This window comes from Peromyscus leucopus, chromosome 15 (genome assembly GCF_004664715.2).
Source record: "Peromyscus leucopus breed LL Stock chromosome 15, UCI_PerLeu_2.1, whole genome shotgun sequence".
Lineage (NCBI taxonomy): Eukaryota > Metazoa > Chordata > Mammalia > Rodentia > Cricetidae > Peromyscus > Peromyscus leucopus.
Window position 1 is genome coordinate 53,897,820 of NC_051076.1, and position 12,962 is coordinate 53,910,781.

Here is a 12,962-nt window from a genome sequence, read left to right on the forward strand (position 1 = left end):
TCATTTAATTTTGTGTGTATGGTGTTCTATCTACATGTATGTTTTGGCACCATGCATGTGCGGTGCTCATACAGTACAGAGGAGGGTGTCAGGTACCTAGAACTGGAGTCACAGACAGCTGTGAGCTACCATGTGGGTGCTGGGAATGGAACCCGTGCCCTCTGGAAGAGCAGCCACTGCTCTTAACCATTGAGCCATCTCTCCAGACTGTTATTTAGTTTATGTATTTATTTTCTTTTCCTCCTTCCCATTTCTGTACTCAGTATTTTCCTTAGAACTAAGCATGCATCGCTGCTGCTCAGAGGGTCCCCTGCACTTTGGGGTGTGCTGCCCAGCTTAGTTAAAGTGTCTGGATTCCCCTGGAGTCAGCAGCACCCCCTTGCAGAGGTGCCCACTTCTCTGTGGTTCCCTGCTGCATGCTCTCCGACGCTCTTCCCTGCACATAGGCCTCTGGGCCCCCAGGAGTTTCGTGGTTTCTGCCTGCAGGGCCCTCCTGGGTTTTGTGGCTGGCGCTGTCTTAGGCCAGCAGCCTCAGAAACAGCTGCTAAGTGTGTGTGCTTGTGTGAGATGAAGCCACCACAGGCTGAGGACGGGACTCATCAAATTACTTCTGCAGGCGGAGACCCCAGAAAACATATTTTCCGGATGCCTTGATACTTGAGGGGCAGTCTTCAGTCTTACCTTCATCCATGTCTTCCTCTCTCACAAAGAAGCCCTTAGCAGCTCAGTTGAATAGGCAGGGAAACTGAGGCCTGGGAAGTAATTCTGAAACACTTCCCGGACAGAGTTCAGCAGAGTCCCATCTTTCTTTCTCTCTCCTGGTTCTTGAGATCCTTTCTCACTGTAGTCCTGGCTACCCTGGAACTCAATATATATGGCTGTCCTTGAACTTCTCTCTGCCTCCCACGCACTGGATTAGACGTGTGTGCCTCCACCTCCTGTCTCTTCATCACCCTTTTTCCCTCCTGCCATGTCTTACAAGCCATCTTGAGGACCTCTCCTTCTCTTACCCTGGGCCTTCCAATCCCCCTTGTACCTCAGCAATACCCCCATCCCCCACTAACAGGGCAGGAGGCTGCACCTCAACCTCTGGGTTCTGAAGAAGGAGACGAGGGGGAGCCTCAAAGGAGGAGCCCCTACCCGACGCCACTCAGTACCCAGTGCCTCTTAACAGACCTCTCTCTCTCCCCTTCAGGATGCTGCAGAGCAACCAGCTCCGAGGGATCCCGGCGGAGGCACTGTGGGAGCTGCCCAGCCTGCAGTCACTGTGAGTCACTGGGGGGTCCACCTTCCTGGATCGGGGTGGGGGGGCACAACCCAGGCTCTGCCTCAGTTTCCCCGCTTCTGCAGCCCACTCACTAGTTGAGATGGTGCTTCTGGCTCTGGTGTCCTGAAGGTTTTGTTGTCATAAGTATGTGTCTACGACCCTTGTGTGTTTGTGGGACTGTGGGAACAGAGCCTCCCTAGGTAGGGCCACCAGGGCGGCAGTCCTGAATGAAGCCACTGGCATCCTGCCACCAGAGCTAGGATGTGGGGTGGAGATGACTGTCCCAAAGAAGCACCAGGAAGGGGTTGTCTCCTCCCCTCAGCTGGCTTTTGCCCTGGAGCTCAGTAGGAGGAGAAGGGCAGAGGGGACTGTGATCATAGACTCTGGGCCACCCAGGGTAGAGCCCACCCTCCAGGGAGCCCTGTAGTTCCTCTTTTACCCAGCAGGGGAACCATGGCCACGGGACTAAGCCTGCCCTTGCGAGTGGGAAGAGGTGGCAGGGTTGACCAGGCTGGTCTTGTCTACCTATTGGGTTGTGTGCACGCTGTGCTCATCACGGGGCTGGGAACATTGTGGGCGCCTCACCCCTGCTTATGGAAGCCAACTGAAGTCTTTGGTTGCACCTTTATCTACCCAGTGAGGTGAATACATATTTTGGGAAAACCATAGTTGGAGGATAGGACTTAGGTAGGTAAGACATTTAGCCTGTAGGAACCTAGGCCTGTGCAATGAGTATACAGGACAAGGCTGGCAGTATTCTCGGATGGAGGTTCTGCTATGGCCCTGCCCAGAGCATGGATGTGGAAGTCAGACAGTCTTAACCTGCTCTGATTTGTCCTGGAGCAGAAGGAGGGAGATGGGAAAGTGGCTTTACTCTGGATTCTCCCTTGAAAGAGGGTCCCTGGCCAGCTAGCCACAGCCACTAGAGTTTGGGTTTTCCTCTCGTTGGGGATACACTGCTTTTGTTGGCCGAGTGGCCCGGGAGGCAGAAGCTGCCTTCCCTCCTCTTCCTCTCGTCTGTCTGCCCTCCATCCCAAAGCGTCTAGGCCTCCGGCCCCAGCAGCCTCTCCCTCCATCCCGCAGGATAGGTAGACGGCATGCCCTGGGAGGCCGAGGTCACTAGATGAAAAGCCAGGAAAGCCTGTGCGTGCCGTCTTGCCGGCAGACTAAACATTTGCTTAGGGCACCGGCAAAGAACTGGGAGAGCCAAAAATAAGACGTGGTGGATGGGGTGGGGGAAGCTTGACATTTCAATCAAAGCATCAAACAGACTGGTAGGAAAAACTTGGACTTATTTTGAAGTTAAATCATTAATTGAAAAGAAAAGTGAGTCACACCTTTTGCTGAAGGTCTCTGAAGGTCTTGTTTTCAGAGCGGGCCTGGCACTTGGAGTGAGACACACAGTTTCCCTCAAGCGTTCTGAGAAGTGGGCTGTTCCCTGGCTTGTCAGACCAAAGCATTCACCCCAGCCTCATTACACCCCTCTGCTTAGGCAGCTGAGGGTGGAAACCAAGGCACACGGGTAGGTCTGGCCTCTTGCTGGCCTGAGAACACCAGCCTGCTAGAGAAAGCATAACTTCAGACCTTGCCTCTGATCTTGGCTACATGCCTCAGTTTCTCCATCTTCAAAGTGGGGATCATGATCATACCCTGCTCACCTCTAAGGGCTTTCCTGAAAAGAACACCCAGCTGTGACAGCGTTCATCTGTCTATCCAGTCATCGGTTGGTTCATTTCAAAATATTTCTGAGGCTGTACTAAGTCAGCAAAAATTGTAATAGGTCTTGAAGACTGGGAAATGTCAGTCATGTGGAGAGGCGGGGGGAAGGACATGATGGACAGAGGGACCACAGGGTGCTGAGGTAGAGAGGTAAAAGGGGAAGAAATTGAGTGAGCACTAGGGAGTTTGGCTGAACTCTCTGTCTCTCTGTCTCTGTCTCTGTCTCTCTCTCTCTGTGTATGTGTGTGTGTGTGTGTGTGTGTGTGTGTGTGTGTGTGTGTGTGTGTGTGTATGTGACTGGTAGATCTGAAATTAGCAAACGATACCGTCTGGCAAGTGGCAATCACTTTGTTAAGGGTTTGGATGTCACGATGATAAAAGGGAGCCACAGGAGGACTTTGAGCGGGACAGCAGTGGGAAAGTATGTTTTTGAAAAGTCCCCTGTTGGCAGCAATGGTGGGGACTGAGAGGGTGGGGTGAGAGCCAGGCCGCCCAGAGTGACGGTGGCCAGAGGACAGGCAGGGGCAGCAGTGACCGGGAGAAGTCGGTGGGCTCTGAAAACTTCGGCACTCAGGAAGCAGACTTCTGCTTCTCAGCTCCTCCGTGGGCTTCCTGGAAGGCCTGGGCAGGTTACTCAGCCTCCATCCTGTTTCTCCTTATCCACACAACCATGGCAGTGTTGGCATCCACTCATCTCGAGGGCCTGGCATGGGATGAGTTCAAGGTACGGGAGAGACTTGGAACAGTGCCTCCTGTTGTCACGGCCGGAGGCATTAGCAGCCGCTGACCGTGGGAGTGGGGGGGAGGGGAGGAGTCACACCGACACCTGGTTCTCTGGCTTTGACATCATGGTAGAAGGAGAATCTGGTCACTAAGAGCTCGGCATGTGGTGGGACTCATGCAGAACGTGAGCCCTGGCTTAAGCAAGGTGATCAGCAGCCCAGATAAACCAGAGATTGTTCATTCTGTCTCCAGGGTGCAGGTGTGTGTGTGTGTGTGTGTGTGTGTGTGTGTGTGTGTGTGTGTGTGTATGTACAATCATGCATGTATATGCATGTGTACATTAACATTTTCATCTGTGGGGGGAGGGGGAGGAGGAAGTACCTAACGTGAGTACTCAGAATGGCGGGTATTATATCCTGAGCTTTTGGAAAGTGGAGGAGTCTGGGAAAGACCCCCTCAGACACTGAAGGGAGGTGCTCCCCACCAAATTCAGTCCCCGTCCTGTCAGATAGCAACAGTAAGACCAGGCTTTGTTAGCAAGCTGAAAGGGTAAATGTAGCCGAGGCCAGTGTCCTAGATCTGTCCATCGGCTCCATGTGCGACATCTACCATGTGACTTCGTCATCACCACCCTTACCAACTTCCCTCAGCTAATGGACGGGTGAGGAGACCCGCAGGGAAGTTTTGGGGTTATCCAAGGTAAGAGTTGTTGAGGCACCTGCTGGTGTACTTCGGCTGTGGGGTTCCAAAGACCCTCCTTCTTCCCTAGAACAGGAGCAAATGACAGTGTCCTGCTTTCTGTCTGAGGCTGGTGCATCAGGGAGGCACAGAGTCACATCTTCCCATGTTCTCCCACAGCATGGGCTGCCCTCCTTAGAGCCGGCAAGATGCACAGTGGGGCTCATGTCCTCCGACGCCTCCGCATGGGGGTGACTCTGTTCTCCTGGAGCCATGTACGGCTCAGCCCTGGGGATGATCCTATCTTCTACCAGCTAGAACCAGACACAAGGAACAGGAACTAGGTATGGGGAGTCCAGTGTGGGACTGGGGCGGGGGGCGGGGCAGCCAGCCTGCATTCCAGGGGCCATGTACTGAGTTGGATGTGGCACATGAGCTATTTGGTTTGGCACCTGGACTGGCGGCACCCTAACCCCCCCTCCCCAGCACCCCCCTCGGCACACACTTACTTCCTCCCGGACCAACGTGGGAGGAGAGTGCAACCACACCAGACATGTCACACCAGGCATGAATCTAGGCCAAGAGAAACCACTGCAAAGCCCGCAGAGCCTGGGGCTAGATAGGAACTGGGTGGGGGTGAGGCAGGGCCCTGGGGAGAGCCCAGGGAAAAGCAGAAACAAAGCTCTCAGAGTCAGCACCAGGCCGGGCTGGATCTGGGCATCTTGGGAAGCACAGTGACAAGAAAAAAAAAGAAAAGAAAAAAATGGAAGAGGACAGAAAAGAAGCCAGTCTTAGAAGCCCTGGGGAGTGTGATCACCAAGGGCAGCCACTTGGCAATGGTCGTTATGCCAATCTTGAAAGCCCTTCCAGGTTGCTTCTAGTTGTGACCACTTGATAACGAGGCAACCAAAGCCCACTGAAGTTAAGTAGCTTGCTGAGGTCAACAGCTAGGATAGAACAGAGGTGGGATTTTGGTTTGGCTCAGACTCTGTAGAACCAAGGTCTTCACTCTGCCCTTTAATACCCTTTCAAAGCTCTGATACCTTAGGGTCCAGAGATGGTAACTTCCTGACAGGGTCCCTGGTCCTGTTCTGGAGTGGCTGATGACTCCTGAGACTTGTTCACTCAGTTGTACTGTCTGCGCCGTGACCGTGTTCCCTATGAACCTTTCTAGCACCCCGGGAATGCAGCAGAGTTGGACAGGGAGAGGGAAAACATGAATGTGTTCAGGAGAAAACGACCAGGCCTTCGGTTCCATGCCAGATGTCCCCTGAGGAGAGGCGTTAAGAGGGGGGTTCCTGGGAAAGACAAAGCTCCTCGCTCCATACCATGACCTCCTTTGAAGGGACAGCCGTACACAGACTAGTGCCCCAGGCAAGGTTAACAAGAGCAGCATGCAGATGGCACCTGGCGTGTGACAGTCACTTGCACCGGCCACCAGTCTTCACATCCCTCCTGTGGGACCAGAATGGCTGATTTCCCTTCGTCGCTCCACAGATGAGCATCCTGAGACACAGAGGGGTGACCTTATAGCAAGAGAGCCACCATCAGAACTCAGGTGGCCACTCACGCATCTACTGCGACTAGAGGCCTCCAAGACGGGGTCTGAGTGGCAGAGGAAGATGGCCGGCTCAGGGCATTGGCTATATTTGGGGACCAGGGTATTTTAGGGCACCTGTTCCAGGAGCTGTTGAGTTCTGCCATAGGTACCTGGGGATCCAACTCTTTCTGCCTCTGTCTTGGAATTCTAAAGTAGAGCCTAGAAGGACGGGACAAGACGATGCTGGTAGCCTGAGCTAGGGTCTGCCAATATGATACTAGCTTTGCCCCCTGAGAATGCTCGGCCTTGGTAAGAACCAGAGCACTTTATGATAGAGGGTACTAGCTTGTTGTGCCGAGGGACCATGCTGTTAGGGAGTATGCTGATACTCCAGGAGTTGCATCTCCACAGAAGGTTTCTCTCTGTATGTCCCAGGAGTGCCTAATAGTCAAGAACTCAGTACACACCATTCTCTTTGTTCGGAAGAAAAGCAAACATTTCAAGTCGTGAAGTGCACTGTCCACATGGATGTGCTTTCTCAAGAGTAGCATGAAGATGGACAAGCACATGTTGGTGGATCTGGCCATGGCCTCCTTAGTGTCTACAGCTCCACTTACAGCCTGGCTCGTAGCATGGGGCAGGGGGAGGGTTCACAGGACTGGACAGGACTGAGCACAGTCTTCTGGGGTGGCAGGAGGACTTTCCTCTCCATTCATACGTAAATTATGAATTGTCAGGAGGTCCCAGGGGAGGCCTGAGTGGTCTCAGAAAAGCCAGTTAAGCCTGAGATAGGGATGGGGCCATCCCTCCGGGAGACATTCTCCTGGGTCTCCTGAGAGCTGTGAGAAGCTGAGGAGGATACTGTGGCGGGCCAAGGGAGGTGTCTTTGGGGAAGGGATTGCAGGCAGAGAATGGGCAAACTTAGTCACTGACAGAGCTCACAGAACAATGGTTCTCCAGCTCTTGTCCAGAAGAGCTGATTATATCACCTGGGAACCTGTTAGCTACTGCGTTCTCAGCCCGGTGGGGCACAGCGGTACCAGCTTTCCGGAGGTAGAGGCAGAAGGGTTCCGGCTGCTGAGAGCAGCTTAGGCTGTATATAACAAGACAGATCTTGGGGGGGGTGCATCTCCTAGGGCCCAGCCCTCTCCCCCAGGTGGGCCTGACCAGCAAGTCCTCCAGCGAGTCTGACCCACTGAAGATAGAGATATGGGGAACTTCCTTTTCTGACCCACTTTAACACACCACAGTGGTGTGGCTTCAACAGAAATCCACACGGACGCAGTCCTCCAGGCACCAGCAGACTGTCCTTGGCTGGAGGTCCCGGGAGATGCTTTTCCTGCCTCTTTTAGCTTCTGGTGGCTACTGACATCCCTTGTGGTTGTGTGGCTCCCGTGTCTGCCTTCCATCTTCTCGGGGCCTCTCCCCTGCTCTCCTGTCTCTCCGTCACCTCTCACAGGGATACTTGCCACTGGATTCTAACGATCTCATCTCAAGAGCCTTCCTTAATAAAATCTGCAGAACCCCCTTTCTTCCGAACAAGATCTCATGTACTGCTTCTGGACATTAGGACATAAACATTTCATTTGGGGGTCACTTTTCAACCTCTCCCAAGGGAAATTGTGAATGGGGAGTAGGAGAGATGGGCCTGGAGCGTGGCTGAGGGTGGGGGAAGATGAGATGGTACACTTCTACAATCCCAGCACTGGGCAGGGGGAAGCAGAGAGATCAGGAGCTGAGGGCCAGCCTGGGCTACATAGTGCATCGGAGGCCAGCCTGAGCTACGAGAGGAAACAGCGCACTCACAAAAACTGGAAGCGACCACAGACTAGCTGAGGCTGGGTCGAGAGGACTCACAAACCCCAGGCTGCACCTGCAGGGATGTGGCGGAGAGAGCCCCTCCCCCAGCTGACTGGAGAGGGAGCTTCAAGGCCCTGAGGCCTGAGAGTTCTGGTCCCAACCTGAAGCTGCTCAGTCTGCTCCGAGGAAGGGAAGTCCTCATCTCCAAAGCAGGCCTCGAGCTCTGCTGGGGATTTGGTGAGTTCCGTCGGTACCCCAACTTGGCTGCTAGTTGGGGGGGGGGCCCTGGGCCCAGCTGTGTCAGGGGGCCTAGCAAGGGGTCCCCAGGGACATGTGGGGTGGTGATGGCCTCCCTGGCACGGCTATTTCAGGCAGCATGATTATATGCTACCTTGTTTGGTTCTTCCAGGGTTCCGGGAGTTGATTACTACATGTGTCTGGCCAGAGGCTGCTCTGAGGTGGGCGGGTGGGCAGACGAGGAGCACTGACAGCCCTTGAGGGTCCCAACGTGAGTCATTTGGCTCCTGAGAGACAGCGAGAGAGTGTCCCTGCTGGGATGGGCTCTGGGACCTGCCGGTGATTCTTTTCAGCCATAAATGCTAGTCTGGAACAGACTTGGCTGCAACTGGGCCACCCGGGAAGGAGCAGCATTGGGCTCCTGTGTGATGGGAAGCATTGTAAGGAAGAGCCGAGGGCGAGGGGCTCCTCATCTCTCCTACAGGTGTTTCGGGACTGTGTGTGGTGCTGGGGGGACTTCTTGGGTCAGACAGTCTCTGACTGAAACTCTTGACTCCTAAAACCCCTTAGAAATTCTGGGCTGAACTGTGGAAATCATTATGGCGGTTTCTCAGAAAATTAGGAATCGAACTACCTCAAGACTCAGCCATCCCACTCTTGGGCATATACCCAAGGAATGCTGATTCATACCATAAAGATACACGCTCAGCTATGTTCATAGCAGCACTATTTGTAATAGCCAGAACCTGGAAACAAGCTAGATGCCCATCAACGGAATAATGGATGGAAAAAATGTGGTACATATACACAATGGAGTACTACTCAGCAGAGAAAAACAATGAAAGCATGAAATTTGCAGGCAAATGGATGGAACTAGAAAAAATCATCCTGAGTGAGGTAACCCAAACCCAGAAAGACAGTCATGGTATGTACTCACTCATAAGCGGATTCTAGATATAAAATAAAGAACAATCAGACCACAGCCCATAGAACCATGGAGGCTATATATATAGCATGGAGGTCCCTAGGACGACTGTGGCTTATAATAAATTTCGGTTTTACTCAATTATTGAAAAAAAAAATAGCCAAATGAATGGAAACACATGAACTCTGAACCAAAGGCTGAGGGGCCCCCAGCTGGATCAGGCCCTCTGAATAGGTGAGACAGTTGATTGGCTTGATCAGTTTGGGAGGCAACTAGGCAGTGGGACCAAGTCCTGTGCTCATTGCATGAGTTGGCTGTTTGAAACCTGGAGCTTATGCAGGGACGCTTGGCTCAGTCTGGGAGGAAGGGACTGGACCTGCCTGGACTGAGTCTACCAGGTTGATCGCAGTTCTCAGGGGAGGACTTGCCCTGGAGGAGGTGGGAATGGGGGGTAGGCTGGGGGTAAGGGGAGGCGGTGGGAGGGAGGAGAATAGGGGAACCCGTGGCTGATATGTAGAACTGAATGGTATTGTAAAATAAAATTAAAAAAAAAAAGAAAGAAATTCTGGGCTGAGAGAGCAGAGCACCCAGGGGTGGGCCTGAGAGCTCAGATTAGGTTTAGACTCAAGGGAGCCCTCAAGCAAAGCCCAAAGGGGGGCCTGCCCCTCCTGCACAGGTTTCTCCTCCACCTGGGAAAATAGCCTTCCTAAGCAGTCAAGGCCGTGGCAGAGGCTCAGCCTGGACTCTGGGAATGTCTGTGCAGAAGATGAGACTCCACCATGGATGTTTCCCCGTCCATCCACCACACTGCTTTTCTGTCTCCCTGCTTCCCTGCTTCCTTCCCTCCCTCCCTTCTTCCCTGGGCTTCACTTCCTTTCTGCCCGCCCCCCGTCTTCCTGCTTCCCCCTTCCTTCTCCTGCCTGCCTCCATTTATCTATTTCCTGATTTGTAGAGTGCTTGTAATGCATGACACAGAAGACACTGAATTAATAAGTGAGGGTCCTGCTTTTAGCCGCTCACGGCTTATATGCAGATGTCAGATACCCAGGTCCTCACCTTCCCCTTAAGCACACTGTTGGAGCCACACTCCTGAGACAGAGAAGCCACTGCAGGAGAACAGGGTTCAAAGCGGGTGTAGGAAAGGGGGCTGGACTCCAAGGCTGGAGCCCTGGCAAAACAGAGTGTGCATGGTATGAGTCACGTTGGGAGCTGCTATTTGCTGGGTGCTTTGTGTGTGGCAAGGCTTGGCATGCGGCAGACACAGGCTCATTTGTTCCTTACCACACATCTCCAAGGAAGATGCTATGCCCTCCATTTTACAGATGAGCAAATGCAGCTTTAGGGAGAAGCTCACAGATAGTTCATCTGAATCTGGACTCCAGGTACTGTTTGTTTTTTTTTTTTTAAAGATAGAGTCTCACTGTACAGTCACACTGACTTCAAATTTGTAGTTCTCTTGCCTCTGCCTACTGACAACTGGGATTATGGGCCTGCACTACCATGCCTGACCCATGAACACTCTTAGCGGGACTCTGGATGCGCACAAGCTCAGCTGTGAGGGATCCTAAGAGACTATCCATCTGCAAACAAGGAAGTTTACCAAATGCAGATCCAAGGTCCCTTCTCAGACCTCATGAACGGAGATCCCAAGGAATCTGGGTCTTAGGAAACTAGCCCCTGGTGACTGGTTCAGTACCCATTTGGGGATTACTGTCCACATTCTCGATACTGAATATGCCTCATGAGCCTGCAACATCAGCAGCCTCCTCGAGCATGTAATGCTCACAAAACCTTAAGTATCATCCAGAACTCTTGATTCAGACTCTGTATTTTAACAAGACTCCTCTCCCCCACTCTCTAGGTGATCAGTACAGTGTGACTTCAGAATCTCTCATCTTTTGTCCAGGGTCTTAGGGGTGGTGAACCCTGAGCTTGATGGAGTCACCTTACCCTGCCTCTCAATCCCAGTTAAGATAGACAGCAGTCGTCACCAACTGTCAAAGTCCCACTGTTTTTAGATGCTAAGGACTTTCTATACAAAGTCCCCGATGCTTAGAACCCCTCATTCAATCCCCTGCACATGGGCTAGAAATGTAAGAATTCATTTGCCTTAGTTGTAGAACTTCCTAGAGGCTGTGGGAAGTACTAGCCAACCCCCTGAGGGATGATGCAGTTGGAAAGGCAAGGTTAGATTTTGTGAAGAACTTCCAGTGGTCAATAACCCCAAAAAAGGGTGGGGAAGCTAACGTCCTCGTGAAGGTCATTCAGGGTCACAATCTCCTCACTTGGCCTGGGGACAGGGAGAAATATATCTCTATCTTCCTGACATCTCCTCAGAACTCACACTTTCCCAGATTTTTTTTTCCCCACTGAGGCTCAGAGCAGCCCAAAGAGGAGGCGAGAGAAGGTTCAAGTGGTACCAGGAAGGGTGACAGCGGTGGCCTGGCCACCTCTGTATAGCTGGTGGCTGCCTTTAGCCTCTACTCCCAGCCACTCTGGTGAGAGAAGATGGGTCAGGAGGAAGCGTGGTCTTTACCCAGACCACTGAGTAATTTCCCATCCGTTTATGAGCCTCAGAAGTGCAGGAGGTCACTAGCTGTCGTGTGGGAACCCACATGTCAGCCGGAGAAGGCACAGAACGCCCCTGGTTCTTGCTGTGGCCCAGCCAGAGATGCATGGGTAGAGGCTGCCCACCGGGGTCACAGGGCCCTGGAATAGCAGAGAAGAGAGGTCGGCAGGCCACAGGACTCCTTTTCAGGCGAGGAAATGGAATCATGCAGAGGGCGGAGCATGCCCAGTGTCACCCAGAAATCAGTGAAGGAGCCCAGGCCAGAGTCTCCGCCCCTTCAGAAAAGGGATGAACTATTTATGAGCCTGTGTGACCACTTGGCTAGCTGGCTGTAAGATCAGTTGCTCTGGAATGTGACCCTATCCGGGGACTCTTGCCAAAGTGGCTTCCTTCCCCTGACACCTGTTTTGGGACTTAGAGCCAATTCCTTCCCCCCAACTCTCCCTTCAACAGCTCAGCGGGTGGGGCAGGGCAGGGTGGGGTGGGGAGGCTGTATCAGAGAACTCCGGACTCCTGGACAGGGTCTGGGCTGGGGCAGGTGAGGAGTGAAAGGTCATAGTGTTTGCAAGCCGAGCTACTGTGGGTGGCGGCAGTAGACGATGCAGGGCTAGGAAGGGCCTGGCAGCCCGTGATGAGGAGTGTCTGTTGTCCTCTGGTTCAGCAGTCTCTTGGTTGGGGGGACGGGCACTGTGGCCCCGAGCTTTTGCCACCCTCCCCTTGTCCCCTAAAAGAACTGTCTCCAGATGTGTTTTCAGGCCAGGTTGCCTTTATCTTGCTGACTGAGGGGGGAGCACAGCACTTTTCTGGGGCTGGAGGCCAGAGAAAACCTTCAGTCGTGGTGACCTCGGCCCCATCCTCATCACCGCCAAACCACTTCCGTCAGGGTAAGATCGGTGGAGTAGGAGACAGGGAGGGGGAGAGGAAGGGACTCTGAGCATCTCCAGGGTGGCATGGCCCTCATCGGGTCTTCATTCAGCAGCGGGTCTCCCGGTCCACTTACCAGGGCCTGTTGCACAGCCTCCAGCTGCCGCTGATGTTTCCCAGGGGCTCTACCTCCTCAGCCTAGGTGGGTCCACTGAACTGACCGGTGGAGTCTCTGCGAGGTGGGCCCAGAAGGGCCTCACGCATTTCCCAGAGTAAGTCCACCTCCTTCCCTTCCACACGCTGCCTTTCTAAGTTCTCTATTCCAGGCAATCCCGCCGTTCGTTTACTTCCCTAGTTTGGAAACTGGGTATCAGCTTTGACTCTAGCACCACCGATGCATCCGGCGCATTGGGTCCCAACTGCTCCGCAACGAGCCTGCTTCTCTGCTTCCCTTGCCTGTAACGGCTTTCTAGCTGGCCGCTCGCTGCTCTTCTGAACTTGCCCTCCGCCCTTCACTGCAGCCAAATGGGGCTTGAAACACAAATCCAAGCAAATCGCTTCTGTTTAAGACGCTTCAGTGTCACTCTGAAAACAAAGCGCAAATTCCCACGACTCCCACTCCGAACCCCACACGCGGCTC

The 12,962-nt window shown here is 53.3% G+C and overlaps 1 protein-coding gene across 1 annotated transcript in view; it reads left to right on the forward strand.

Moving 5' to 3' along the window:
• Lgr6 (leucine rich repeat containing G protein-coupled receptor 6) overlaps window positions 1-12,962 on the forward strand; it is a 126,518-nt gene that overhangs the window by 43,068 nt on the left and 70,488 nt on the right. The window contains 1 exon segment of the mRNA XM_028876636.2: window positions 1,196-1,267. Within this exon segment, the coding sequence (XP_028732469.1) occupies window positions 1,196-1,267 (72 nt within the window).